Source organism: Gallinula chloropus, assembly GCF_964237585.1.
Source record: "Gallinula chloropus genome assembly, chromosome: 3".
Lineage (NCBI taxonomy): Eukaryota > Metazoa > Chordata > Aves > Gruiformes > Rallidae > Gallinula > Gallinula chloropus.
In genome coordinates this window covers 39,380,174-39,406,685 of record NC_140087.1, presented here as the reverse complement: position 1 = coordinate 39,406,685, position 26,512 = coordinate 39,380,174, and the positions used below count along the sequence as shown (strand labels likewise).

The 26,512-nt window shown below is 37.0% G+C and overlaps 1 protein-coding gene across 1 annotated transcript in view; it reads left to right on the top strand.

Annotated features, from left to right (window-relative positions):
• WDR27 (WD repeat domain 27) overlaps positions 1–25,937 on the top strand; it is a gene marked incomplete at both ends in the record, with an annotated part of 107,547 nt that extends 81,610 nt beyond the window's left edge. Inside the window, one exon of the mRNA XM_084261058.1 lies at positions 25,890–25,937. Within this exon, the coding sequence (XP_084117184.1) occupies positions 25,890–25,937 (48 nt within the window). The remainder of the gene's footprint in view (positions 1–25,889) is intronic.
• Positions 25,938–26,512: the final 575 nt, after the last annotated feature.

The following is a 26,512-nucleotide window of genomic DNA, read 5'->3' as shown; positions in this document are numbered from 1 at the left end:
GGAAAGCTCAACATGAGCCAGCAACGCATGCTTGCAATCCAGAAAGTCAGTTGTATACTGGGCTGCATCAAAAACTCTCCCTTCTAGTTTGCTCTCCTGAGACCCCCATCTGAAGTACTGTGTGCAGGTCTGGAGCCCTCATCTTAAGAAAGGTATGCAGCTGTTGGAGCAAGTCTAGAGGAGGGTGACAAAGATCAGAGGGCTAAGCAGTTCTCTGATGGAAGGTGGGATGAGAGTGGGGCTTGTCTGGTCTAGAGAAGAAAAGATTGTAAAGAGACCTTGTAGCAGCCTTCCAGCACCTCAACATGCATATAGGAAAGCTGGAGAGGGACTGGTGAAACACTGGAACAGGCTGCCCAGAATGGCGGTATAATGTCCCCTCCCTGGAAACATTTAAGATAAGACTGGATGGGGCTCTGAGTAACCTGATCTAGTTGAAGATGTCCCTGCTTATTGGAGGGGAATTGGACTAGGTGACCTGTAAAAAGGTCCCTTCCAACCCAACTATATCCGATCCATTAATTATTTATGCAGCTTAATTTTGTGTGTGTGGGGAAAAGATCATAAAGAAATAAACTACACAGAATTGTTATTAGTTTAGCTTGGCACACAGAGTGACCTTATGGTTAGTTAGGAATAAGCTGTTGGCAATTTAATTGTTGGTTATGCAAACATATAAGCCAGTCTTTGCAGTTACTGAAATCTGCAACACGTGTCCATTTAGCTGTAAATAGGATTGTTTTCCCTTGTCATTTGCTGTTTAGAAATCCATAGAAAATTAGGCTACAAAAATGAAAGTTTGTTCCAAGATCAAAGTAAGCAGCCACCCTAACATGGATTTTGCGAGTGTAAATTTGACAATTTGTTTTCATTTACTGCAAGTTTGCTTGCTGATGAATTCAGAATCAGGCTCTTGATTTCTTTTGATTCCTAATGTGAATCTGAAACGTTGCCTCACAACAAATTGATTTCATAGTTTATGTCTTGGATGGTATGGCCACTTCTCTGTATATTAGTGTTTATGAAAAACTATCCCCTTCTGATTTTTTAATTCACATCATTGTTGTTTGGTACATGAATATGTAAAACTTCCTGAATGCACACACTCTCTCACAGAGATCATCAGAAAATCTAAAATTTACCATCTTATTCTGAAGAAACTTTTAGGTCTGACTAATATTACCAAATTACAGATGTCGAGGCATGTCCAGTGTTCTTACATGGCATTTGAGTATTCCTGTTTAGCAAAAATATTTGTTGCTGACTGAAGACAGTGAAGGGGAGGTGGGAATGCAATCTTGTTAATTATCCTCTTGGTGGGAGGGATGTTACTAATATACAGTTTGTTTATGGTACATTTCCATACCAGAGCCGTAAAGCCTTGGCCTGATTGATGGTGAAATCAGCCTCATAGACTTAAGCATATTAGGAGAGTTGTTTATCATGTGTAGTTGTGTACCTTAAACTATTTGTGACTGCGATTGCAACCTGCTTATAATGGTGATGCTATAAATATTCTCACCTGTCAATGAAGACATTTTTCATGCTACTTAAGAAATACAGGTATTTTTTTAAAAAGTTAATTATTTCTTTGGGCAAATGAAAGCCTTTTTTTTTCCTGATGAGTAATGGCAGAGAAATCTTTCATGGGATTGCAGAAAATGGCAGCAAATTAATGATCTATTTGTGCATTTATAGGTATTAGAACATTTCTAAATGGGAAGTTAGTTTAGGCAGTAATCTTTTCCTGTCAGTGCAGCTGAAAAAATATTTTTACACAGTTAGATCTCATATAGGGTCTGATACCCTGCTGAGGTGGACAGGTCAAGGATAATTAAATCTTGCAGAACAGTTGGCAGCACTTTTCTATTTGAGTGTATCTTTATCAGAGCTGCTCCATGATAATTTCAAATAATCCTTGGTTGTTGGATTTGCTGGATAATGCATAACCTTGGTTTGAACACTACTCTGCTTTGGAAATTTGGCATTGATGATGTGCCATTTTGGGCTTATTTTTGTAAGCCATTGCAAATGGTACCAAATACAGTTTGTGAAGAAAGTATATATATACTGGCTCAGTTACTAATACAGCTCCTGACCAGAACTGTCCTTATTGAAAATCAGCTTTGTATTAATCTTCTCTATGATACCAAGTTGAAACATCCTCAGTGTCTCAAACACTATTAATGAAATCTCTTCCCAGATCACTAGTGGACTTTTAAAAGATATCATGCTAACAGATTTTTCAGAAAGCAAAGTGTCTGCAGAGTGACTTGTACTTCTTTCAAATATTAATACACCATGGATGCTGAGGATGAATAATGAGTTGTAGGCTGATGTAGTCAAGCATCTGTACTTCGCTTTACATCAAAATTGCAGAACAAGATCAATCACAGATGTATTTGCAACACAACCAACTACTTCCATTTTTGCTGGTTTGTTTTTAATGATTTCCTATGTAAAAATTATAATCATGCAAAACTGATTACTTACCGTTTCTCAAGAAATTGTTAAATGTTGAGCTGCATGCTTGTCAAAAGCTTTGCCAGGGCAACAAGCTTGCCAGAAATATACTCTCCACTTAGGCTTCTACACAGCATTTGATCGGCAAGGAAACTGTGCCCCTTTGAAAAGTCCATGAGTCCTGAGTAGAGCTGAAGGGAAGTGGAAAGGAAGTAGGTTGTTGAGATAGGTCTAGGTAAGGAAAGAGTGGCAAGGGAAAGAAAACAAAAGGAGACAGAAGAAAAAGGTGCACAGAATTATCCATTTTGACTGAATTCCAGACATTTAGGAAGGATGTATTACTTTGGGGCCAGTGTAGGGAATTTTCTAAACATCTACCAGATGAGCCAGAGACTTTGCAAGAAGGTAAGAACATACTTATTCTTAAAGAAATTATTTCATGAGCATCCATTGTGTGTCTTCTTGAAGCAGAAAGATTCTTGCCGCGGGACGTATTTAAAGAAAATTTAGAGATTGCTTACCCTGCCTTGTTGGTCTTTGTGCCATAGAAGTATTCTATGGTCAATGTGTGGGCAACTGTGAGTATTGGAATTTCACATCAGACCTACATTCAGCATGCCCAAAGCTAAATATTCCAAGTTCCAAAGAAACTTAATCTGTGTTTGACATTAGCAATTTGCGTTGAATGCTCATTTTAGGCTGTTTTCTGGAGATGTGGAAGGCATATTATTATAGCTGATGTAATACAGTATTTTTTTTAACTGAAAGGTTATATAAGGAATAATAATACAGCTATAGATCAAATGTTTTGAAACTAGTAAATCTCTTCAATTTAAAGAATTTAAAGAGTAATAGCTGTCTTTCTACTTTTAAGTCACAGTAATATTTGGCTGTGAGTCCTAATTATGCTGCTCAGAGTAAACATGAAATTTTCTCCAGACCCGTCTGTCTCTTAAATCTTTATCTAAGAACTTTATCCAAAATTGTAATTTTTTATTAATGACTTGCAAGAATTAACACTCTGGAAGACTATAGCATACCTTACATACATGTTTTCTCCCTGTATTACCATAACAGCAAACCCTAAAGACTATTATGTTTATAATCTTTTCAGGAGTAATTTTGTTTGGTATTAAAACATAATATTTTTGCTTTTCCTATTTTTGCTATTAATTTTGAATAAAATATATGTCGAGAGTCCAAAGAAGGGCTACAAAGATGATTAAGGGCCTGGAGCATCTACCCTATGAGGAGAGGCTGAATAAGCTGGGACTGTTCACCCTACAGAAAAGAAGACTAAGGGGGGGACCTTATTAATGTTTATAAATATCTTAAGTATGGGATGCAGGGGGAAATGGCCAGCCCCTTTTCAGTGGTCTGTGGAGACAGGAGAAGGGGCAATGGCTGCAAGTTGGAGCACAGGAAGTTCTGCACCAACATGCGGAAGAACTTTTTCCCAGTGAGGGTGACAGAGCCCTGGGACAGGCTGCCCAGGGAGGTGGTGGAGTCTCCTTCTCTGGAGATATTCAAGACCCGTCTGGATGTCTATCTGTGTGATATGTCCTAGGGAGCTGCTTTGGCAGGGGGGTTGGACCCGATGATCTCTCAAGGTCCCTTCCAACCCCCATGATTCTATGATTCTATATTATTTTCTGTCTATTAATATAAAAATATATGTGTGGCACTTATAAACTCTTTGCAGCATCCAACAATAACTGTTTTATTCTTTTAAATGGAGTGGCAGTCTAATGAATTATTTATGGTAAAGATGCCTGACAGATGAGTTATGCTTCTGTGTATCAAGGTACTTAAATCTTGATATGGAGACAAACTTTGCAAATCTGGTAGTGTAACAACTTAGATCTGATGGAGTGACAAAAAGAAGGGAAGGTGGTGGCATGGTCAGAGTGGTAGAATTCTGATTCTTATTCTGAATCAAGGGGCGACAATAGTGAAGGAAAGGAAGGAGGAAAGCAATTGGCAAGCTGAGCAAAAAGGACATCGTTGTAAGGAGACCTAGGCTATTTAAAGGTATGTGGAAGACTATATCCTTAAAATCGTAAGCAGAAAGAAATTGTAGGACTAGCACATAACCTAGATGGGCTGATGTAGAAGGAAATCAAACTTGCAGATGACCTCCAATTTATCTGCCCCAGTAACAACTTGCTGTGTACAATGATGAAGAAGGTTTGACCAAAAATTGCAGTGAAAGAGAAATGAGAATCCTTGTTCTAATATTGTTGGATTTGAAATAATGGTGACTCATTAGATATGTGTGGAGTTAGGTCTGGAACAGAGTTTTAACTGAGAGATATGCTTAGCGAAATAATACCTTGACATGTGAAGATGTAAAGAGAGGGAGGAAAAAAAGAAAAGGGCATGCTTCTGTGACATGTTGTAGGCAATTGACTGAGAAATGAAAATGCTCTTCTGAAAGACCAATTTATGAAGCAGAAAGATAATCAGGACAGAGAAGAATCAAGGAAGCCAAGAGATCTAGACAAAAGTAATTGGTAGCTGTATTGAAGGCAGCTTGATAGATGGAAGTGATAAGGGTGACATTTATTCTCAGTTATGTCTAGGAACAGATCATTAGAAGGATTTTCTTGTTTCATTCAAGGGCAAAAGTTACATTAAAGTAGAGAAATTGGAAAAAACCCAAACCCACCACCAAACCCGCAAACAGCATATTCTTTGTTATTAAGTAAATAGAGGTGATCTATAAATAGAGAAACAAGTGTAGACAACAGCAGGCCTTTTAAGGACACAGAAACTAAGAATGTTTACATTGGAAGATGGAAAAGCCGTCTGACATTGATGTGTTAATAAGTAAGGGAGAGAATAAAGGAAAATAATGCTTGAGACTGGACCTCAGAGGCAAAGGAAGGAGAACAGGAGAGACATTCCTTAACTGACAGGGAAGTAAGCATCACAGTCTGGGAAATGAAAAAGAAGACAAAAGTTGGAAAACACTGTGGGGAAATAGTGATGGTGAGGAAAGAAACAATGGGGATTATAGACATGAAATTTCATACTAGAAAAGTAGTGTTATCTAGCCAAGGTAGTAACCACACTAAAAGCAGAGAAAGAAACTCAAAATGTTAATTGGCACACCTCTTGGCAATTCCTACAGTTAAAGGTGTTCTGCTCATCTAGCAAGATTAGTCAGGTCTGGTTGAATTGATGCTCCTGGATACATATACATACTAACCAAATTTCATCGATCATTTGGGCATGGCTTTGTTGGGTTTTGCTACTACAATTCCTGGTAACTCATATTTTATCTTCAGTGGAATTTGTCTTTGATCTTTTCCTCACAAAGGTAGAAGAGATAACCCTTCATGGAATATACAGAGATCTTTGCAAATGTTCTCTGTTTAATCTATATTGGTATTATGTGTCATTATGCAAAGTGCTGTGAAATGTATGTTTTTGGGGATGAGAATGGAGTAACCTTCTTTAAAAGTTTCTAAAATGCTTTCCCCATAGTTGTAAGTTGCTTGAGCCTCTTAAAAACTTATTTGCTATGTAGGGCAATATAATATTCCTTATGGATTAAACTTTATAGAAATGATGGCAACTCTAGCATCTGCTGTTCCAAAGTGATCCATCAGTCTTAGCACTTCTTTAAGTTTTGGCTTTTTCAAATTACATAATTTATGGATACAATTCTTACTAGTGTGAACTTATGCCATTAATGAAAATTTGGATAATTACATGTCAAAATAGTTATACTTTACATTCTCCCCCATAAAATACTAGATTCCAAGAAGGCTATTTGCACCATCCTACTCTGCACTGATATAGGGAACATATTATTAATCTGGTTGCTTGTGCTTATTCAAAAGGTACTTTTGGAAGGTGAGGAATTAGCACTGTTCTTGCCTTCAGACCTTGACAGTTTAATGTCCTTGCTTTTGTACCATCTCTTAAAAAATTTTTTAAAAGTTTCAATTTGTTAAATCTTTTATTCCTGAAGGAAATGCATCCACTAGGTAATTATGTATTAAGATTTCTCCCTGTTTCTGGTCTGTCTGTGACCAAAAAGGAGAAATCTTAGGCAAAATGACAGAGAAAAATGTATCACAGGTTTGTTCTTTGGAATATTGATATATTGGAATATATTTGGCAGTGATTTGACTTAAAAATATTTTTCAAAATAAGTTTCAGCAATTTAGTGCATCATAATACTAAAGCATTATGTAAACCAATTGTATACAGTTAAACTCTCCAAATAAAAAAGAAACAGCACAGTCTAGAAGGAAAGAAATAAATACAGAAAAAATGTGTATTCACACACAATTTTAGTGCAAAGCTTTATAGCTTTTATAGAACTAACATTTATTTTGTAAAATGAAAAATTCTTAAAACAAGCAAGGGTAATGAAAAAATAATAAAAAACCTCCGCAGTAAATATGATGTGAGTGAAAACAAGTTGCCTTGTATTTGCAAGGCAATGGCGATGATCTCTCGGGGTTCCTTCCAACCCCTGTGATTCTGTGTATTTCACAAGAATAGTAATAATTAAACATAAATTGAATTTTTCTTTATTAACCATATGGGACCAACTTTCTGCTATGGAACAGTGGATTCTCATTTTATTGTTCACATGTAAAATGCAAAGGATTACAGGGACTGCTGTGCATAAGGATGGACTAATAGTAATAGTAGTGTCAAACATACTGTTGTGAGTATGTCCAATTTTCCAGTTTTAAATCCCAGAGCTCTGGGGAGGAAATTTGTTTTAGTAAGTATTCTAATTTAAAAAGCAATAACATATTATTAATTTACACCATTTTGTAGACATGTTAAAATTTAGAGAAAATTTAGAGAAGAACTCAATATCAGCTTAATTATACAAGGAATTTCAGTCCTTCATAATACAAAATATACTCTCAGGATTGAAAACTGGGTTTGACAAATTTTCATCAAATGTTTATAACAGATCCACGGTGCTATTTTATTTGGCTGTTGAATCTGCTTTTCAGGCCAAGAGGTTGGTGTTTGATTGGCCTAAATAGGACATTACACAATATGTATGGCAAAAAAATCTTGATATTTGCAGACAGGATCTCTTTTTAAATATAGAACCTTGTTAAAAGGTTAATCACTACAGTTGCTCTTATTTTGCGGTCATTTCAAAATATAAGCAGGGGTGTGTTTGTGTTTTGTCTGCTTAAGTGACAGGACTGTAACTATAGATCTCACTCTGACTGACCTTCGTGGAAATAGCCATCTGTTTCATTTGGACCAGTGCTGTGTCCAGAGGCTGTGGTGGAGTTGTAATAAACTGCTTGCTAGAGTTGTACCTGGAGCCACAGACAGGTTATGTAATGTAAAAAAAAGGGGAACCCAAATACACAAAATAGCACAGCTCTGTGTGGAAAGGTGACTACAGAATAGCTTTTGCCAAGTTTATTCAACAAAACATTAAAATCTTTAAGGTGTGAAGAACAATTCCTGTAATTATTTTCTGTGCATGTATTCCACACAGGTCTAGTGGGGCTGATTTCCCTACATTTTTGTGCACATCTAGGCATCTGCTAATTAAACAATTTACATGTGTTAAGAATAAAATTAACAGCTGATCTGCATACCTTGGCAGCAAACAAGACCCCAGACTTTTATATCCTGACTTTCATAACCTCTGCAATACCACAGGACATGTTCCTAATCTTCCACTGTTGACTGAAATCTCTAGAGCATGTACCATCTCTCTTCATAACTGTCCAGTGGAGGTAAATCTCTTCTGCTGTAGTACTTTAGTTATACTCTCCACGTTCATCTGCTGGATTAGTTACTGTGATTTTTGTCTGTGTTGCCTGTGTTGACATTTTACTGTTGATCTTGCCATTTTCTGTCATTGTTAGTCTCTCTCTATCACCTTCTAAATGAATTGGTTGAGTCAGTTGTGCCTCCGTTTTGGGGACCTGGATCTACTCTTTGTTTTCAAAGGAAGACAACATACATGCAGCTAAATGTTTGGGTATCTGAACCCTGAGTTAGGCAGAAGTATCAGGAAAAACTCCAGCATTCTTTCTGCTGTCTTTGTCTCATCAGGAACTCATAGATGTTCATTCTTGGATTCTTACTTAGTCACTGAGAAAAATTTGAGTCGTCTTAGTAGGGAATTTGGCTCTATAGTTCAAGGATTTTTTGTTGGTCCAGGCTTTGTAAAGAAGGGCATTCCTGGCTTCTCTATGGCTGCTGCACTAGAGAAGGAGCTCAGGCAGTTCATTACAACTTGGATGCAAAAACTGGTACTTCTGTATGTTGCATGTGAACCATTCACATGAGTATAGAGGTTAAAAAAAACCCCAAACCCACCAGCAGAGCTCTGCCTCCTCTGAAACAGCCAGTGTCTGTCGTGGCCTCAGCCCGTGCTGTCGGCTTGATGCCAGGAGTTTCTGTTGCCAGCCAGGGCTTGGCCTCACAATCAACCTTTTCCCAGTTTCCCTCTATTGCGAGCTCTCCTGCCAATAGGACCACCTGTAAGAACATGCCAGCTTCTCTGCTCCAGGACCAGTCTAGGGAATCCCTGTTGGGTCTATCTTTTGTCTTCATCCGAGGCTCCAGTACACATTCTTTTATTTGTGCTTTTTCAAACTATTTTCCTCTAGTGCTATAAATGCAGTGGAAAGTGGGGCAGCATGTGTTCAAGAAAATTCCTTGACATACATGGTAGTGGTAACTCCTGATTTCAGGGCCTACTCTGCTTATGAGTGGAGTCTTTAAGTTTGATGAAAGACTTGTCTAACAGCTTGGAGTAAAGCTTTCACACAAACTATACCAATCTACTCCAGACTACAGGAATATTGTGTAAGTCTAAAGTTTAAAACGAGCTTACTTGACACATAATTAATGAACAGAACACATAAATAATGAACGGAACCTGCAGATATCTAGTGAGGTGGACTGGCATTCTGACGTTGAAGGCAGTCAGATCCCTTTCAATCCCAGAAGACCAATTTCTTTCCCCTTTATCATGAGGACTTATGTGAACTGCACAAAGGTGCACTTGGCATCCATCTCTGCTTAGTACTTTTGTGGAAGAGTATTTAATTTTTTCATAAGCTGACACCCCTAGCTTTGAGCAAGTGACATTTGCTCCCTCTTCAGACCACATCATAAAAAGCAATATCAACTTGCTGTGAACCTTAATGTCTGTAGCCTTGTATCTTTGTCTCAGAATAAAAATTAGTTTCAAGAGTTTCAAAAAGAACTACTGCATGTTATTTTGTTTTCCTGATATGATTATTCTTAAAACTTTTGCTGAGTTCCTCTCCAAAGCAGTGCCAGCTTTGAGTAAATCCACTGTGAACCTCCTGGAGAGAATTAGCATCAGCAAGATGTTAGCTCAAGCCAAAGGGACTCACAAGGAAATTCTGGAAGTGTTTCTCAGCTATTTGCCACCTGAAAATTGACCTGTCCTTTTATTATGAATCAGGCCACTAGTCAGATGTGCATGTCCTTCTAGGACCTCTGTGTTAGTCTAACCAGTTATGCTAGGAGTGATACTGCTGGGGGTCACCCAGTGTGGGAGTATGCAGGGATAATCGCTTGAAGGAAAACATTGTTTCCTTAAAACTTGGGGGGGGGGGGCGGTGAGGGGGGCAGATTCTTAGGGGGGGACATTGTGCATATTCACAGCTGCATTCCTTCCCTTTGAATTCCTTTCTCAAAGAGGTTGGGTTTGTACCCAACAAGGTGGGGCACTACCTATGGCTTTTGCCATATGTTCAGACAGCAGGAGAGGGAACAGGGGAGTGCAAACTTTGCAGACATCCCCAGTCTACGATGCTTGACTCCACATGCATGCACTGACTGCGAATGTCTGGGCAGATTACCCCAGAGTTACTGACAAATGACCTCCCTTTGTCAGTACAGGCTGAAGTCCTGACAGCAGTGAGGACCTAATTATGTAGGTGTGCATGAAGACTGCAGCTCGGGACAGTTTAACTGTTTTATTCCAGCACTGTAGCTGAGCTAATAACTCTTGTTGGACTAACTAGCTCACTGGAAGGTGATACCAGACTCACATGTCTACATTGCCTATGAACTCACACAAGTAATTCTGCAGTGTTGTAGCAAACCATATGGACATACCACCTGGAATCTCTGTTGACTCAAGGATAACAGCACCATGGTCCATTTCACAGTATAGGCATACCCTAGATTTCATGCCTTGAAGTTCATTGGTTTTGTTTCTATTATAACATAAACAACAGGCTTCTCCATATAAGACTTAGAGCTGTTTTAAAACCTGGGTTTAAATTTAATGTTTACATTCTAACCACCCTTGAGTTACTTAATGCAAATGTTTTTATATGTATATTTGAAGTATAGCACACTGAATGAGCTTGTTACTTGACATGCTACATTTAGTCTCCTCATTTGGCTGTACAAATCGTGCACTTAGGAAAAACACATTTTAAGAAAGCTATTAATCTATTTTTTTTTCTTTTTTTGTGAGCTATGAAATTCCAGGAAACTAACTCTGGTTAGTCTTCAGTTAGTGTTCTGGGTATTTTGTAAGTGTATACTATTTTAGTATTTTTTTTTCCGTTCCAAATTTCAATGTGGCATTGCAATTTTTCTTGCAGAATATTTCTCCATGTTTACAATTTTGAAAAGTTAACAATATTCAATGCTCTGAAAACAATATTCAATGCTCTGAAAATTAAAATATTATTAATTTTGTGTGTTCACCATATTGATAGACTTAGAGAATGTTTCCCATGGTGCATATTTAGGGGCTTTCATATTTTATAGGATTATATTCAAAATCATATGTAGCATGAAGATATTTAACATTATGTTCACATAAATAATATCATATTTCCCTCATTACTATAGGATAAACAGTTTGTTATTCATAGAAATGACACGAAAGTAGAAAAGAAAAATACAATTCAGATAGTCTGTAGCATCTTACTTTGAAAAGAAAAAAAAAGTAGAAAATCACAAGGACATAAAAATATTTCTAGAGAGCCAAAATGATAATTTACATAACTGGTTTTAATTCAGAGGGGTTATGAATGGTAAGACTTTAGCCTCTTGTATTAAATAATGGATTTTCTCAACTGGAGCACACTGGCTTTTAGAAATGAAACATGCCCTAAAAAAAAAAAAAATAAAAAAGTGTTTTATTTTCTTTTGTGAAATAACAGATTTGATATGGCAATTTGTGGTACTGAAATCTGCAATACTTCTGTAAATGCCTGAAGTCCCTGGGCTTTGGCCATGGAAGTTGGTTCAGATTATTCTTTATGATTGTTGATCTAGTATCTGGCTAGTGAAAGGTATTTGTTCCTAATAGTCTGGCAAGTCACTCAGTTCTTCATGTGCTGAGCTCTCGGATCTCCAGCACCAAGTGCACTGAAGTCATATCTGAGGAATGTGTCAATTGAGGAGCAATCCTCTTTTCTGAGAATCTTATTCTCAGAATATTTATAAACTTGGTACATAGTATGCCGTCTTGTCGTGCCCTTCTCCCCTCTTCCCCATATATATGTATATAAAATCCCTTTTCAAAGTGCATGACTGGCAATTTTCCAATGAGGTGTATTTATAAAATATGTGCTGAGCAAAAGGTATCAGGTTAGTGAGGAACTGACAAACAGCAAAGTGTATCATTTGTAGGAACTTAAAATACAGTCCTTATTTCCCAAGTTGCAGCAAACAGCATTAAATAATTTCTTTATAAATAGTCTTTGTATTTTCAATAAGTAATTCCACATGTAGTGATTCCCCTGTTTCATCCTCAGACTGCATTGGTGAGGAATCTGGAAATTGCACCTTTGATGGGATTATTTCAGCTACCAGAAACATCAAACTTCCTAATTTAACCAAATTAAAATACAAGTGAGAAGCAAAATCAGTTCATGCTTTCCTTCTACTCCTGCTTCCTTTTGTGGGAAAGAAGTGAAGAGCATTCCAGATGTGATGACCTACTCTACAAACACAGCAAGGTTACGAATTAAAAAATACCTACACCCTCATCTCCTATTTCGTGCAGGAATTGGAGACTATTGAAGAGACATTTATATTAAAGTATCACTAAGACTTACAGCATGGATTTAAAAGATTTAAAGGTCAATCTAGACAGGATTTTAACTATCTTAAAAAAATTATTTTTAAACTCTAAACTTCTTCAAAACACAGGACTCAAGTTGTTTGTTTTTTTCATGTTCGATATCAGTCTAGTGGAGGGTGTCCCTGCCCATGGCTGGGGGGGTTGGAACAGATGGTCCATAAGGTCCCTTCCAGCCCAAACCAGTCTGTGATTCTATGATTCTATTATGTAACAAGGAATATATTTATAAGGTCAGCAAAGCAATACTTTAAAAAAACAGCTTGACCTCTATAACACACATAAATTCTCTGTTTTCCTTGCTTGTGATCTCTTGTCGGATATACCTGCCTTTTTATTCTGTGTGCTTTCACAGCAGCCTACCATTGGTAGTAGGAAAGTCTGCTTTTCCCGGTTTCCTAATTGGATAACCAGGGCACTAAGAGGCTGTTTTTTGCATTTGGTCATAAAGGTTTGGTTTTCCTGATAAAAACCAAAAGCAGCCTGAATACATGCAGTGGAATTAAAATAGGGATTTGGACTGTTACCTAATCTGACTAGTGTAGCGTGGGCTTGAAGACAATCATGAACTGGTGTCCAGCAGGGTTCCACGAGGGTGGTTCAAAGAACTACTTTTTTTTGCTGTTCAGTGAAAGAGCTATGTGTGGTGCCAGAAAATGTGTTACTGGGACAATTGTTTTACACAGGTGATACAAGAGAGAAGGTGTACTGGCTACGTGGCAGACCAAATCCATTGGCAGTTCAGAGGACCAGCTGGTAGGCACCCTTGCCATCTTAACATACCAGTGATTGCTAGGGAGGCTTCCTGACCTGTGCTTTTACATGATAACAGGCATGTAGAAAACACCTGTGAACAAGATGTATCAGCACAGCATGGTGTGCATGGTTTTCAGATTACTTGTCAATCATTAGTTTGAGCTTTCATCCAACAGTCTAGAATTTTCCAGCTATTGCACTAACAGAAGAGCCAGGGGCAGGCTTTGCTGGCTTCAGACAGATGGCATCTCTGAGAAATTCCTCTTAACAAGAATGATCTATCTTTACGTGTCTACAGTTTTTCTTTTCTTTAGATATATGGTGCTCTATTTTGCTGTTAATGCTTTGCATCTCAGAATGCTCTTGCAGTTACTAATGTCAACAACCATCTCAAAATATAAGTCTATTTGGAAAAGTTTGGAACAATCATCTGCAGAATGGCAGAAGTGCAATGAACATTCATTCCCTCTCTTCAAGATGGTTATGCATGCTGTAGTGGTCATGAATGGAAAATTTATCCCACATGGCTGATGCTGCCATAGAGTTTTGTAACTGCCTTGTAGCTTCCAGCACTGTAAAAAGTCATCTTCCATACTTTGATAAGTGAGCTTGCTGATTTTAAACTCAGGAAAGCCCTCAGAGTTAGGGTTCATGCATGCTTTGTAGTGTATTAGATTCTAAGAGACAATAGCCCATGTCTCTGAGAATAGAGCTTGTGGACACTGTAAAGGCCCATTCACAGAGCTACCTGAACTCTTTCATGTACAAGCTGTTGCAATGTGTCACTAAGTATTGGGAAGACACTTCTTTTCATGCGGTGAAGTCTCATTATGTTTTATGCTTTTTGACTGCCAACAACTATACTTCATTATGCATGGAAAACACATTTGGCTTCTCCTTTTCTTCAAGGTTCATCTTAAGAAATACGTTCAGTAGTTGCTGCCAGAAGTATTTTTCACACAGTGTGATGTCCCTGGGCTTTCTGTTTCTTTCTTCAGGAAAGTGATAGTATAGTACTAGTACAAAGGGGTTTTTTTTATGAAATTGCATTTTCATGACCTCTATCAGGAAGATAAAAGTCATGTGCAAATTACATGTATAAAATTACATTTTATTCTCAGGTTAAGCTTTTTTGCATACAGATATTTATGGAAGGTGGAAATACACATTTCCTTCTTTTCTACCTTTTTAGGCCAGAGGAAGAGACATCTGGGATTTGTTTTTATTTAGTCACTGTTTTTTCACTTTAATAAATTTTGGAATAGATATGTAGTACTTAGTGTGTCTACAAATCATTAGTAAATATAAAGAAACTTTAGTAAAGTTAATTTATATAAAAAGATTGTGCTACATTTAGTAGGGCTAAGGCACAACTGTTGTTGTGTAGCATTTCTATTAATGTAATGTTCTTTAAAAATTACCTTGGTGTTATTTTTAGTATAAATTACATTTAAAAATAAATTTACTACATCTCACCAGACTTTTTTGGTATGGGCATACAAGAAGATTGCTAATTTATCACTTTTCTTTTTTTCTTTATTGAAATTGTTAACCCAGAAGTAAATCCAACAAAATTTAAGATGCCTCCTGTCACTTTGGTGACTGCAAAATGTTTTAGTGATATGTATCTCTTTCTTTTAGACAGCTGTGACAATGTTGACTTTCTATGAATAAGAATCCTTTGTATCTTTTAATATCTTTCAAACTGTGGTGGCCATTTGAAGTGTATCTGTGCATGCCCTGAAGAAATAAATCCACTTGCAGTTACATTCAACTGGGTCCGGATTGGCCAGTCACAAATGACTTCTTTATGGTGCTTTGTGCCTACGTGATCAGCACTTAGCATCTACTTTTTTTAAAAAAAGTTGATCTTTCATCCTGATTTTCTAACACATGAACTTTATGCCAGTAGGAGAAATTTTGTAAATTCCATATGGGGATAGAAACCACACCCAAGATGAATAATACAAAAAATTTCCATTTACTCTTGTATTTTGTTTTGAAAACATTGAATGCAAGAACTCACAGAAATACCTTCACACAAAAGTTTATTCTTTTGATAGTTGTCTTTCTCTTGTGATACATTATTTCATGATGAAGTGACTGTTTTAAATGCAGAAGTTATATGAGAATGTCAGGGTTTTGAGGGGAAAACAAAAGCAGCCGTATACTTTAAGTAAGCATGTTCAGTCAGTTGAATGTGGAATAACGAAAGAAGAAATGTGAGCCTGTTACACGGTTCAATTTTAGGAAGAAAAATCCATTCCTCTGGTGTATCAAAGATAATTAGGGTTATAAACCAGCTACTTTGTAAGGGGACTGCCTGACCATGCTTGTGTGGTTAGCCTGGCATGAAAGAATTTTGGGGTTTTAGTGTATTATGTTGTGAGCTAATGTCCAGATTTTTAAGTGGAATTTGAAATTGTACACCTGAGTAAGACACAAGTAAAAACTCTTTTTCACGTTTCCCTCAGTTTTTCTCGTTACTGAGTGAAGAGACAGGATCGTAATGACAATGATGTCATGCAAACATTAGCAGCCTCAGAGATTAAGGCAGTCTTTTGAAGAATGTCTGAGATTACATTGAAGTTTTTTCAAACCCATCATTAAAGAAAATGATCTGGAAACCATTCCTGAACATTTGTCCAGCCATGTGAGCTCCAAGTGTATTTTGCAGACTTTCAAAAACTGGTATTGTAAAAATATAGTAATTTTTTTTTTCTGCATTTAAAAAAAATTAGTTTACTAGACACTTTCATCCTTCTGATTATGTATTTTCATCCTTTTGAATTTAATGGAGTTCTTTAGTGTACCCAAGAGTTTGAGTAACCTTGGGCATCCGTTCCCCTATAATTATGACTGAGGCCAATAATATAGTCTACTTCATTGCACCCTTTGTTGTTGCTCATCATGCAGTGTCTTCAGATCCCTGCTTCACCATTCTGGTATCACAGAATCACAGAGTGGTTGAGGTTAGAAGGGAGGTCGTCTAGTCCAACCCCTCTGCTCAAACAGGGCCATCTACAGTAGGGTGCTCAGCATGGTGTGCAGACAGCTTTTGAATATCTCCAAGAATGGAGACTCCACAGCAGCAATCTGACTGCTTCAAGATTGTCTTCAGTTTACTGGAACTATGAAAAACCTTCTATTCCAGCACCCTACATTTAAAGTGAAATAGGTAAGAGATATGTCTGGATATGTGGCTGACAAAAATAGCTCCCAGATTAGCAGCTGATCTCTGGTTTGTGCAAATTTGTGTCTGCTGCACAGAACTTGAGCTAAAGAACTGCAAGGAAAGGAGAATTTTGTGGAAATATTCTGGAATCTGGAACATGTGAAATTCTTAGTAGAATTCTTAGTATAGCCATGAAACTTTCAAAAATAAATCCTTGGACACGGAAGTTGTGGAAAAACTTTAAAACCATTTCCTAATGCCCAATAATCAAATTCATGGGGATGTGGAACAGGTTTCTGATTGGACGTGCGGGAGTAGAATGAGTCCTGATAATATATGAAACAGATCAACATTTCTTGATCTAGGTTGTTTTTTTAAAAAATTAGTATTCCATGTCCTATACCACCTTTTTTGGGAGATGTCAGGGCAGGTTATCTTTTGGTTCATCTGGAAATGGGTGACACTAAAACAACTGCTGTGCACATAATGGCAGCCACATACCATAACATATATTGGAGGTTGTCTTCCTACTATCAGTTTCCCTTGTGTAGTATCAGTTCTTTGAAAGTGCCCAAAAAAGTGGCAGTCCATGTCTAGAGGAGCTTGCTGTCTGGATTATATATATATACACACATATATAGGTGAAGCAAACATTGAATGAAATATTCAGAAGAAAAAATAAATCCTTCATGAATCACATTAGTCAGTCTTTAGTCTCAGCATTGCAGCCCATAACCAAAATTTGCAGCAGAACGTTCTAGATCAGGTCTCCTATGAGCTTCCCATGGACTAGTCCACAATAAGACACTTCCCCCTCACCATGCTGCTCTTACATATTCCTTTCTGGGGGTTGTACCTTGTGCTGTTTTGTGGTGAGCTATGGTGACCATCTTGAAAATTAACTGTGTGGTCAAATTTTGTGATAGAAGGATCATTTGTAACTGAGATGTAACTGATTATGGTATCAGTCAAAACAATGGAAATTTGGAGTTGCAATATGGAAACCAGTAGAGATACCCAGTTTAAATCCTATCAGAAATAAGAATCTGTTCTAAAGTCTCTCAGTTCTTACAACTGAAAATATTTTTGTGGCATTCCTGTTCCACATTTCCATCTCCTCAAGATTTTTAAGCAAAGATAATTCTTCATTAGTCTCTACAGAACAGATGCAGCAGTTGATATGAATACCTAAAGCAGAAGTGGTAAACTTTGTTGGTGGTACAAGCCACAAACTCCTAGAGATTAGTTCCAACTTTTTGTAATTGCTGGTGACTTTCCTTTTGAGTCCAGTGGTCCCAGAGCTTCATCCAGGAACACAGACATTCTTCTGTTTTTTATCAGAAAGCAAAGAAGCACTGACTAGCATGAACTCTCAAAGGAAATCTCAGATATGAATGTTCACAGGCTGATACCATGAACTCTGAACAAATAGTACAGGTTTGGGTTATATTATTCTAACAATGGAAAGATGTAATCATTCTGCTGCTTTTAAGTACAAGCACCAGCAAAGAAAGACATTTTTAATTCCCTCAGCATAACATCCTGAGGCAAACCAGCTGTATTTTACATTGTGTTGTGTGTTTTTCTGTGTTCGTTGATGTGTATTTATAAAGATATGGTAATACCACACAGCATTCTTGTTTAAATGCAGCTTTCTGAAGCTTTGTGGGTTCAGTAGGGGAGGCTCTGGGTGTTCTTTGAAACAACCAGCACATAACCAATTTCTGAAATCTGAAAAAAGTAACAACTAAATTTTATATATGTGTGTGGATAGTACCTCATGGATATATGCTCATACAAACATTTATTGTTAATGTATGACATGGTTTTACCAACTGTGGGGTGAAAGCAAGGTTATAGCAGGAGAGGTGGTGTTAGTGGTGCGTTGCCTTTTTTTTTTTGCATTGGGAGCACACACATGCATTTCCAAAATGCTTTATTCTTGAACTCAGTCCTCTGGGAACATTACATCATACTGAGCAAGATGGCATTGCCAAAACTTATTTAATTGTGAAAGGTTTACTTTTCCTCTTCTGTCTTTCTGCTGGCTGGTGATGGGCACATGTGTGGCTTTGGTTATTTTACTCGCTGCCCCGCATGTGGATTCCTGCACCAGTAAGGCTCGCTGTGTCGCTGTGCCACAGACAGACAAGTGGATGGGAACAGGGTGGCACATTTGGCCTCTGCTGTAAGAATCAGGGTGGGTGGACTGATGTGTAATGGAGGGCTGGGTGCACCATAAGATGGGGTATCCCACCATCTCTGGGATGGAGGAAAGGAGCTTCTGTGTGACCCCCCCAGGGATGCAGGGGATGTATGTAATACTGGCCAAGCTGGATTGAAACCCTGCAGTCTGCAGAAATTAGAAGTGTCCTTGCCAGATTTTGTTGTCTGAGATGTGTTTTCACTAGATTTGCTCCTTATATTTTTTCCTCTAGATCTGAATAAGTCAAAGAAAATTTCCTAAACAGTATTTTTTTTCTTTCTTGTAGATCAGCTGAGTGTTACATCAATGTATGATTTTGATTAAAAGTTAAGCAGTTGATGTGTGTTTGAAAGGACTGGATAATTCTGATGGAAGGCTACTTAAAAAATGTATATACGTCATATTTACCTGCTTCCATTGCTGTTGCCTTGTAAATTACACCAATGGCAAATCACAACCGATGAAAAAGTTCACATTTTATTGCTAAGATGTGTGGGGTTTTTAAAGTAACTGTTCTTTTACCCTTCAGCTTTCTGCTTGCTTTGAGATCAGTAACAATAACAATAGTTTCTTACATAAAAACAGGTATGATGTCATCAAGCCCAAGCCAGTGTAATGATTCCATTAAAAAATAGAAAGTTTGGAGAAAGAAAAAATCTGTGGTGAGCAATGCTCACACTAAATAAAGGATAAAAATAGTTTATTCAGGTTTGTGGTACCAGATCTTGTATGAGACAGTCTCCCAGTAGTTCTCCCATCCAACAGCACTTCATATATGAGAGTGCTTAAAATATGAATATTGTGTTTATTGAACCAATCTCCAATGTTGCCACTGCTCACCCCATCCTTTTATTAAGCATGACTTATTTCTATTTTCAGTTAGTTTTTAAGTTCTCTCATTTATATTCTCACAGCTGGGATTTGAAGTACTGATATGTATTTAATTGTGTAAGGAACATTTACAGCTACTTTGTCCTAGTGCTCTGCACACATGAGGGTCTACTGCCAAAATGGCATACTTTATGGAATGGAAATGTTTAATATGGCCTATTAAAAGAAAAACAGCATTTGGGGGCCAATGTAAGTTGTCATTATTAGTATAGTAGCAAGCAGTGAAACTGGATTTTTTGATCGCTGTGAGTTGTGAAGAGTAACTCCACATTAGTGTCGTTCCAGTTATTGGCGCTTTTTACATTAAGATCTGATTCAGTGCCCCTTGCCAAACTTAACAAGTGTTGGCTTATACCTTAACGCTGGAAAATGTGCAGAGCTTTCCATAAAATCCTATTCTGCATCACATCTGTCCTCTGAGGATTTGCATTGCTGTGGTGTTGACCTATCTTACAACAATGGCATAAGCAGTATTACCTTCTTTCATGTATTTGTTTCTTAATTAGCTCTAGAGGCAGAAAAATATGGATTATATTTATTTAGATTCTTTTCTATGTTTGAGAAGGCTAAGTTAAACAAATTAGATCCATTAGAGGAGTTTTTAGTTAATTGGGATAGCTTATTCCTGTATGTTTCTTTCATCAATACCAGATTTAAATAAAAAAAAAATTCTGAATGTCATTATGTAAGCAAGAAGACTGATTTTAGTTTGCTTCACATGTTGTTTATTGGTCAAGTAAATTTCATGCTTCAAAAGACATATTGAGTTTACTTACTTATAAAAAAGTCACATTAAATATAGATGAGAATGTTGCTTTTTCAAAGCACATAAATAATACTAATGGCTGACAGCAGAGAGATGCATGTGCTGCAATGGGTAAAACATTTAAAAATAAGGTACCTTAGGGAAACTACCCAGGCAGTTCCATGAAAATCTGTGGCAAAGAGATGAACTTAATCTGAGTCATAAGGGAGCTAAGGTTTTAAAACTTCAGCTGGGGTTTGAGGTGACACATCTATTCTCACAGATATGTCGGAGGGTAAAAGCATTCATGTAGAAAATAGAAGTTAGGCTGCCAAAGAATGGACCTAGCTATACATTTGCACAAATACTAAGAAATAAGATAGGAAAATGGAACAATCAGTGCTGGGTGAAGGCAGCCCTGGGTGATCTGTGAGCATTATCACAAATTTGGTGGAATAAGGGTAATCAGTGAGCCACTCCAGTACGAGGTTACAAAACGTAGAGGGAACACAGAATAAAACTTGCTGGCAGTGAAGGTGTGCTTTGTGATAAAGGCAGCATAGAAGAAATTAATAAACCTCACAAAGCAATAAGGACTGCTGAGCAGACTGAAATTCCAGGCCTCCTTAGGAAGAATAGTGTATTGGACTTACATCCTAATAACAAGACCAGGATGGCTGTGTTCTAGATCAGCAAGGGCAACAAGGTCCACTAGCCTGCTATATGAGGCTGTATACAGAGATCAGATTTTAGGTGCTAAGAATGACTTCCGTGGTGAAGGAGACCACCAGACTCAACCCTTGACTACAGTGCAAAATATGTAGAAATTGGATCTGGCTCAGGAAATCATAGAAATCAGGAAATCATAGAATCACTTTGGCTGCAAAAGACCCTTAAGATCATCGAGTCTAACTGTTAATTAGATTAGGTCCCACTGATAGTTTCCCTAGCATTGAATACAGGTGCACCTACATTCTGGAGATAAGAGACCTGGTTTCTGTGTTTGAAAGAGAGTTACAGCAATGTACTCAATTCGTATTTATCCATGCACTGAGCATAATGAGAAGGAAAATGTGAACATATTCTATGGGTGCTATGAAGACAGAAAAGTTGTCAGCTCTTGAATGAACACTCAGCTTCAACACCTGTATATGTAACACCTCAAGGAATTCTGGATAAAGCTGCTAACCTGTTTTTTATATTTTCTCCTCAGTTCTCATTTCTGCAGTAGGAGAGCTATCTTAACAATAAAAACTTCTGTCTTTGTCTGTGAAAACACATGTGGCTTTGATCTGAGTGACTGAACACTTAAAGAGTGTAGCTGTCAAATTGAACAATAACTTTTCAAGAAAACAAATCCTTTCAAAGTGCTACTTACATATCTTCCCTTCTTAGGTTAAACCACCAAACCAGATCTAGTAAAGCCTTCCTGTGCTGTAGAACTTCATGGGTAAAGGTGGTGAATTCTGCATTGCTCCAGACACCACTTTCTGACAAGGAAAAACGTAATAAAAGTCAGTTCTGTAGTGTCTCCTTTCCCTGTTGCTCTCAACTGTTGCTAGCTGTCAAGCCAATGCAGAATTCAAGAGCAACAGTAAGAACTACAATATTGGTAGTCTTGTTTTCATTGATAAACACTAATATTTAGTAGTATTCCTAACAATTTCATTTCAGCCACATCATTGGCTTTCTGGCAGTTTTCTATTGCAGATGTGAGTGCACTATTAGTAAATTCAGAGATTATTCGTTCAAAGGTAGCATAAACAAAAATCCATTGTAATAGACATTGACAGTACCCACTGAAGAGAGAGCTGAGTTGTTTCCTAAAACCTGTGTCAGTCTAGGGTACCTATATTGATTAAGAATCTGGAGTTTTAAAATATGGTGTAAGAATTTTAGGTACCTGAAGTAAACATCAATGTAAATAAATACTTAATTGATGTTAAAAATCATTACAGTCACAATGTTATTTCTGATGTAAGTTTAGTTCTGAGTTAATTCTATCTTGAAAGTTTTTGAAGAGTCTTGGCATGTAAAGATTTCCATTGGCATTTAAAGTTTATAGCTTTAAAAATAAAAGCAGTGGTCAAACTCCTGTAGGATTTACAGCACTGATTTGGAATGTGGCTTGTCGCCAGTGGCCTGAAATTGAGATTTATTGTATCAGTGAGTAATGTTTGTCTACCGTAATATGTGGAGTAAGAGATGGCGTTTGTTCTTGTGCAGCACATTTCAAACCCATTGAGCACTGCTTTTCTTTTCAATTCTAATAATTAGCTGAAAGCCATGAAACTAAAGCACCAAGTTAATTTTCAAAATACTTGCTAAGTTGGTATTTGGTTGTTGTGACTTCAGTGTAGGTTACACTCTTAAGCCACATTGCGAGGTTGTCCTGTGTTTGGCTATCCCGAGTGTAAAAGGTGTGGAAAAGAGGTGTCGGTGACACTCTGTATAGCTAACAGAAAGTACTTTAAACCCTGAACTTACTGTGTATGCTGTTTGATAGCTGTGTAGTGAATTAGCATTTCCTTTGAAAAGCAGATACTTATTGTGAAATTAGGTTTCGGCCTGTTGAAGCACAGGCAATTGCAAGCCTCTGTAGTAAGTGGAACAGGAGTCCAGAAAATGTTAAGTAGATGTTCTTGAACTAAAGCCTGTAATGTAAAAATGCCACCAGGACGTTCAAAAGCAGATGTGAAAAAGTGTAAGTTAGAGTAGAAAATGTGTACATTCACCTAACTCGGTGTGTTTATTTTACCTCTTAAGTACGTGGTGGAATGCAGAAAGGCTCTAAATGTCCATACTGATCAGTCAGCAGTTGCAGACTCATGGAAAAGTTGGAGTTGCAATTGGTGCTTCAACAACATTTAGGTTATTTATATGTAAATATTTCTCCAGTCTTATATGCAGGTATTACTAAATAACAATTCTAGATGCTATACTTTAATTTCTGCTTTGATCACTTATTTCTATAGTATCAATACATGGCACACAAGAAAATAAAGGGAACAATAAGGTTAACTGACTGGCAAAACTATAAACATGTTTCCCTGAACGATTGCTACTTTGAAAATGCAGTTTGTGGCAGCTGTTCCTATAAATCACATATAACAGCTTGACCTGAAGACTTCTTTATCTTTTGAAGCTTGAAAGCTACTTTTGCAGGTCTACATCGTCTGCTTCAGACAGTTTTGGTTCTACATGTGCCTTGCTGTTTTCAAAGAATGGTTTGAATAATAAAAACTAGAAACAGTACATTGCTAAAATCTGCATTCCTGTCTAGTCTGTTGAGATACAGGATTTTGGCAAGATGATACTTTTTGTTGTGCCTCTAGCAGACCATTTCAGTATTTTCATATCTATTTGCATATTGTGCTTATTTATGTATTTATACAAATTAATACAAAGCAAAATCATATTATGTGCCTATAATGTGGAACTAGCTGGAATTGCTTTGATTCTTATTATTTCCTGAGTACAGCGTGTCTTGAAGCTTACACCATATATACACGAGCGTCTTGTGTGAAATATTAAAACAACATACTTGTTATATGCATTCCTTTACAAAGCCAACTGTTTGTATTTGTGGCTTAACTTCCAGGTCGCTAATGTACACCATTTTTTGTGGGTTTTTTCTTTCCTTCTTTTTTTTTTTTTTTTTTGGTGGCATCACTACAGAAGCATATTTCCCATCCCAAAAGATAATTCTAAATATATATATATATATAAAGTTTTAACTTTATTGCTGTAAACTCTCATATCTTCTGCAGCCCATCAAGTAGAGAAGGGCTGTGTTCAAGAGCTTGCTCTCCCTCTGTTCTTGCATCAGATGTCATAGGTGCTTTCTAAATCTTGAAGCTTCTAAGGCACACAAAACCTACATCACCTTCTCTGCCCTACTTAAAGGTCTTTTCTTTACTCATATATCCATTGATACGAAAAGTAGTCCATGTTCTCATACTCGCTTTAATGTTCCATAATGTTCTAGTCTTTGTCCCATAGGAAACCTTTACATGGGTTTCAAATTATTCGCAGAACTGATGCCACAATTTGAATATGTAACAGTAAGCTGGATTTTTTTATTTATGTTTTTAAATTTTAAGTAGTATATTGACTTAGCTGCCATAAGGATTTCAAATGCAATTATAATTTAATTCGAATTAAGTTTGGAGTAGCATGGTTGGGAGCTGAGGGGAATGAACAAAGTTACATGCTTGCACTTTTTAGAAATGTAACATTGGCATAATTTCAGTTAGAATAGAATCCATCTCTGATTTCTCTCATAAGGTGAAATAAAAATAAAAGCATTTTCTTTTTTCCCCACAAGATAAATGGGTACAGAAACTTAGAAAGGATACATTCCTTAGATATTTTATAGACATAGCATCTTTCCAATAGTGAGTTACAGAGGTAGATAAGGAGCTAACAGAAGTCTTTGGAAAGATGTAATAGTCTGGATAGCTGTAAAAAATACAGTTAGAGTAATTATATTGGACATTTTTGGGTAGTCTATACTTTAGGATTACGTAAGTGAGAGTGAAAAAAAAGAAAAAATAAGAGAACAAAAGTCACTGTCTTGAGAGATAACAGTTGTGAGAGATTAAAAGAATTCATCATTGGATATGTTGAAGACAGGAATACAAAGCCAAGAAGATAATTTATTGACCACAGAGCCACTTTATCCAAAGGAAGAAAACAAATGTGTAAACATGTCAAACAAAGAACAGATCAAGAAAAATAAGGTTGAGACAAGTTAACTGGATGAACTGGTTAGAGCGTGAGGTAGAATTTTGGTTCCAGCTCTTCAGATTTTTGTCACTGGTATGAATAACTATAAATCCTAATATGCAAAGAGTAAACATCTTGAATAAAAGGTGGCATTTGTTGATTATCACCTTCTGAGCTACGGCGGGTTTTCAAGTGCTTTTTTTAGAAGTAATTACAGAAAATAGTACTATTTCTTGTTTTTTATTAAGATTCTGTGAGATTGGTAAGAGAAAGCTAAGGCAGCTAAAGGCTCTTTTTGCATCTTTCTGAGGCTTGCCTGTTCATAACGGTTTGTGGCCTTTTTCAGCATACATACTTCTTACAAAGGAATACATGTACTACATTTAACACCAATAAAAATCAGAAAACTGCATTTGTTGGTATGCCGGATTTAATTAATATTATTTTCCATCTTCATTTATTCCAGCTCTTTCTTATTGCCTCCATGCTCCTGTCTTGAGTCATTCACAGTGAAGTCTTTTCGACTTTCTGTGTGGTTTAAGCATATGCTTTGGTTTTGCAGACTGCTGATGTGTTAGTGGATGTTGACACAAGTTTGAAAATAGTTGGAAAAGAGAAATCGAAGCAAACTGGAATTTTCAAACTAGCTTGGTTGTGGAGAGTCTAGAGCTTAAATTGTTCCCTTTAGCAATGAATTCTCTATCTCTTAATGTAGAAGTAATTTAAATATCGTCTTAATGATTGTATAGTTTGTTGCTCTAAAGCAGACTTCACTCACTGTAAAGAGCTTTATTAAAGCCCTATGTTCTTTTTCTTTTTTTTTGAACTGCAGCTCACCACAGCCACCTTGGATGGCAAACTCCAATTGTTTCTACCCTGATATTTTCCAGGCTGTGGAGCTTTGGCCCTGTATTCTGAGAATAACAACTTGCTGAGCGAAAGAAGACTGGTAACTGGTCATAGGCAAGCCGCATAATACCCCTTTTTTAGCTACAGTTTTCTTCTGACTTTGTTTTCTGCAAGTTCTCCAAGCTGTTCTCAACGTTTTTGTATTGTACAATCTGTCACCCTTATTGCAAAAAATAAGGGCAAAAGATCAATAAAAGAAAGAGGCTACTCATACTGGCTTCATTCTAGTAAATAATCACAGAAGTGGCTTTCAGAGGACTTCTTGGATGCTTACAGTTTGGTGTAATCTGTGGTACTTTCCTAGACTGGGACCACTTTACTCAAGATTGAAAGTGCAGTTAAAATAACAACTGTTCCATTTTTAAGGCCAGATCTGCCTGTGACCAAACATTTAAATTAATTTGAGAGTCTTCTGTCATAGTCCTTTGGGGTTACTGCAATCAGCATGGATGTAGTTTGAAGGCAGAATTTTACTGGTTTATTCTCCATACTATTTTCTGTAAATTTCTTAGGGAATACGTGTGAAAGAGCTTATTTTCAAAATAT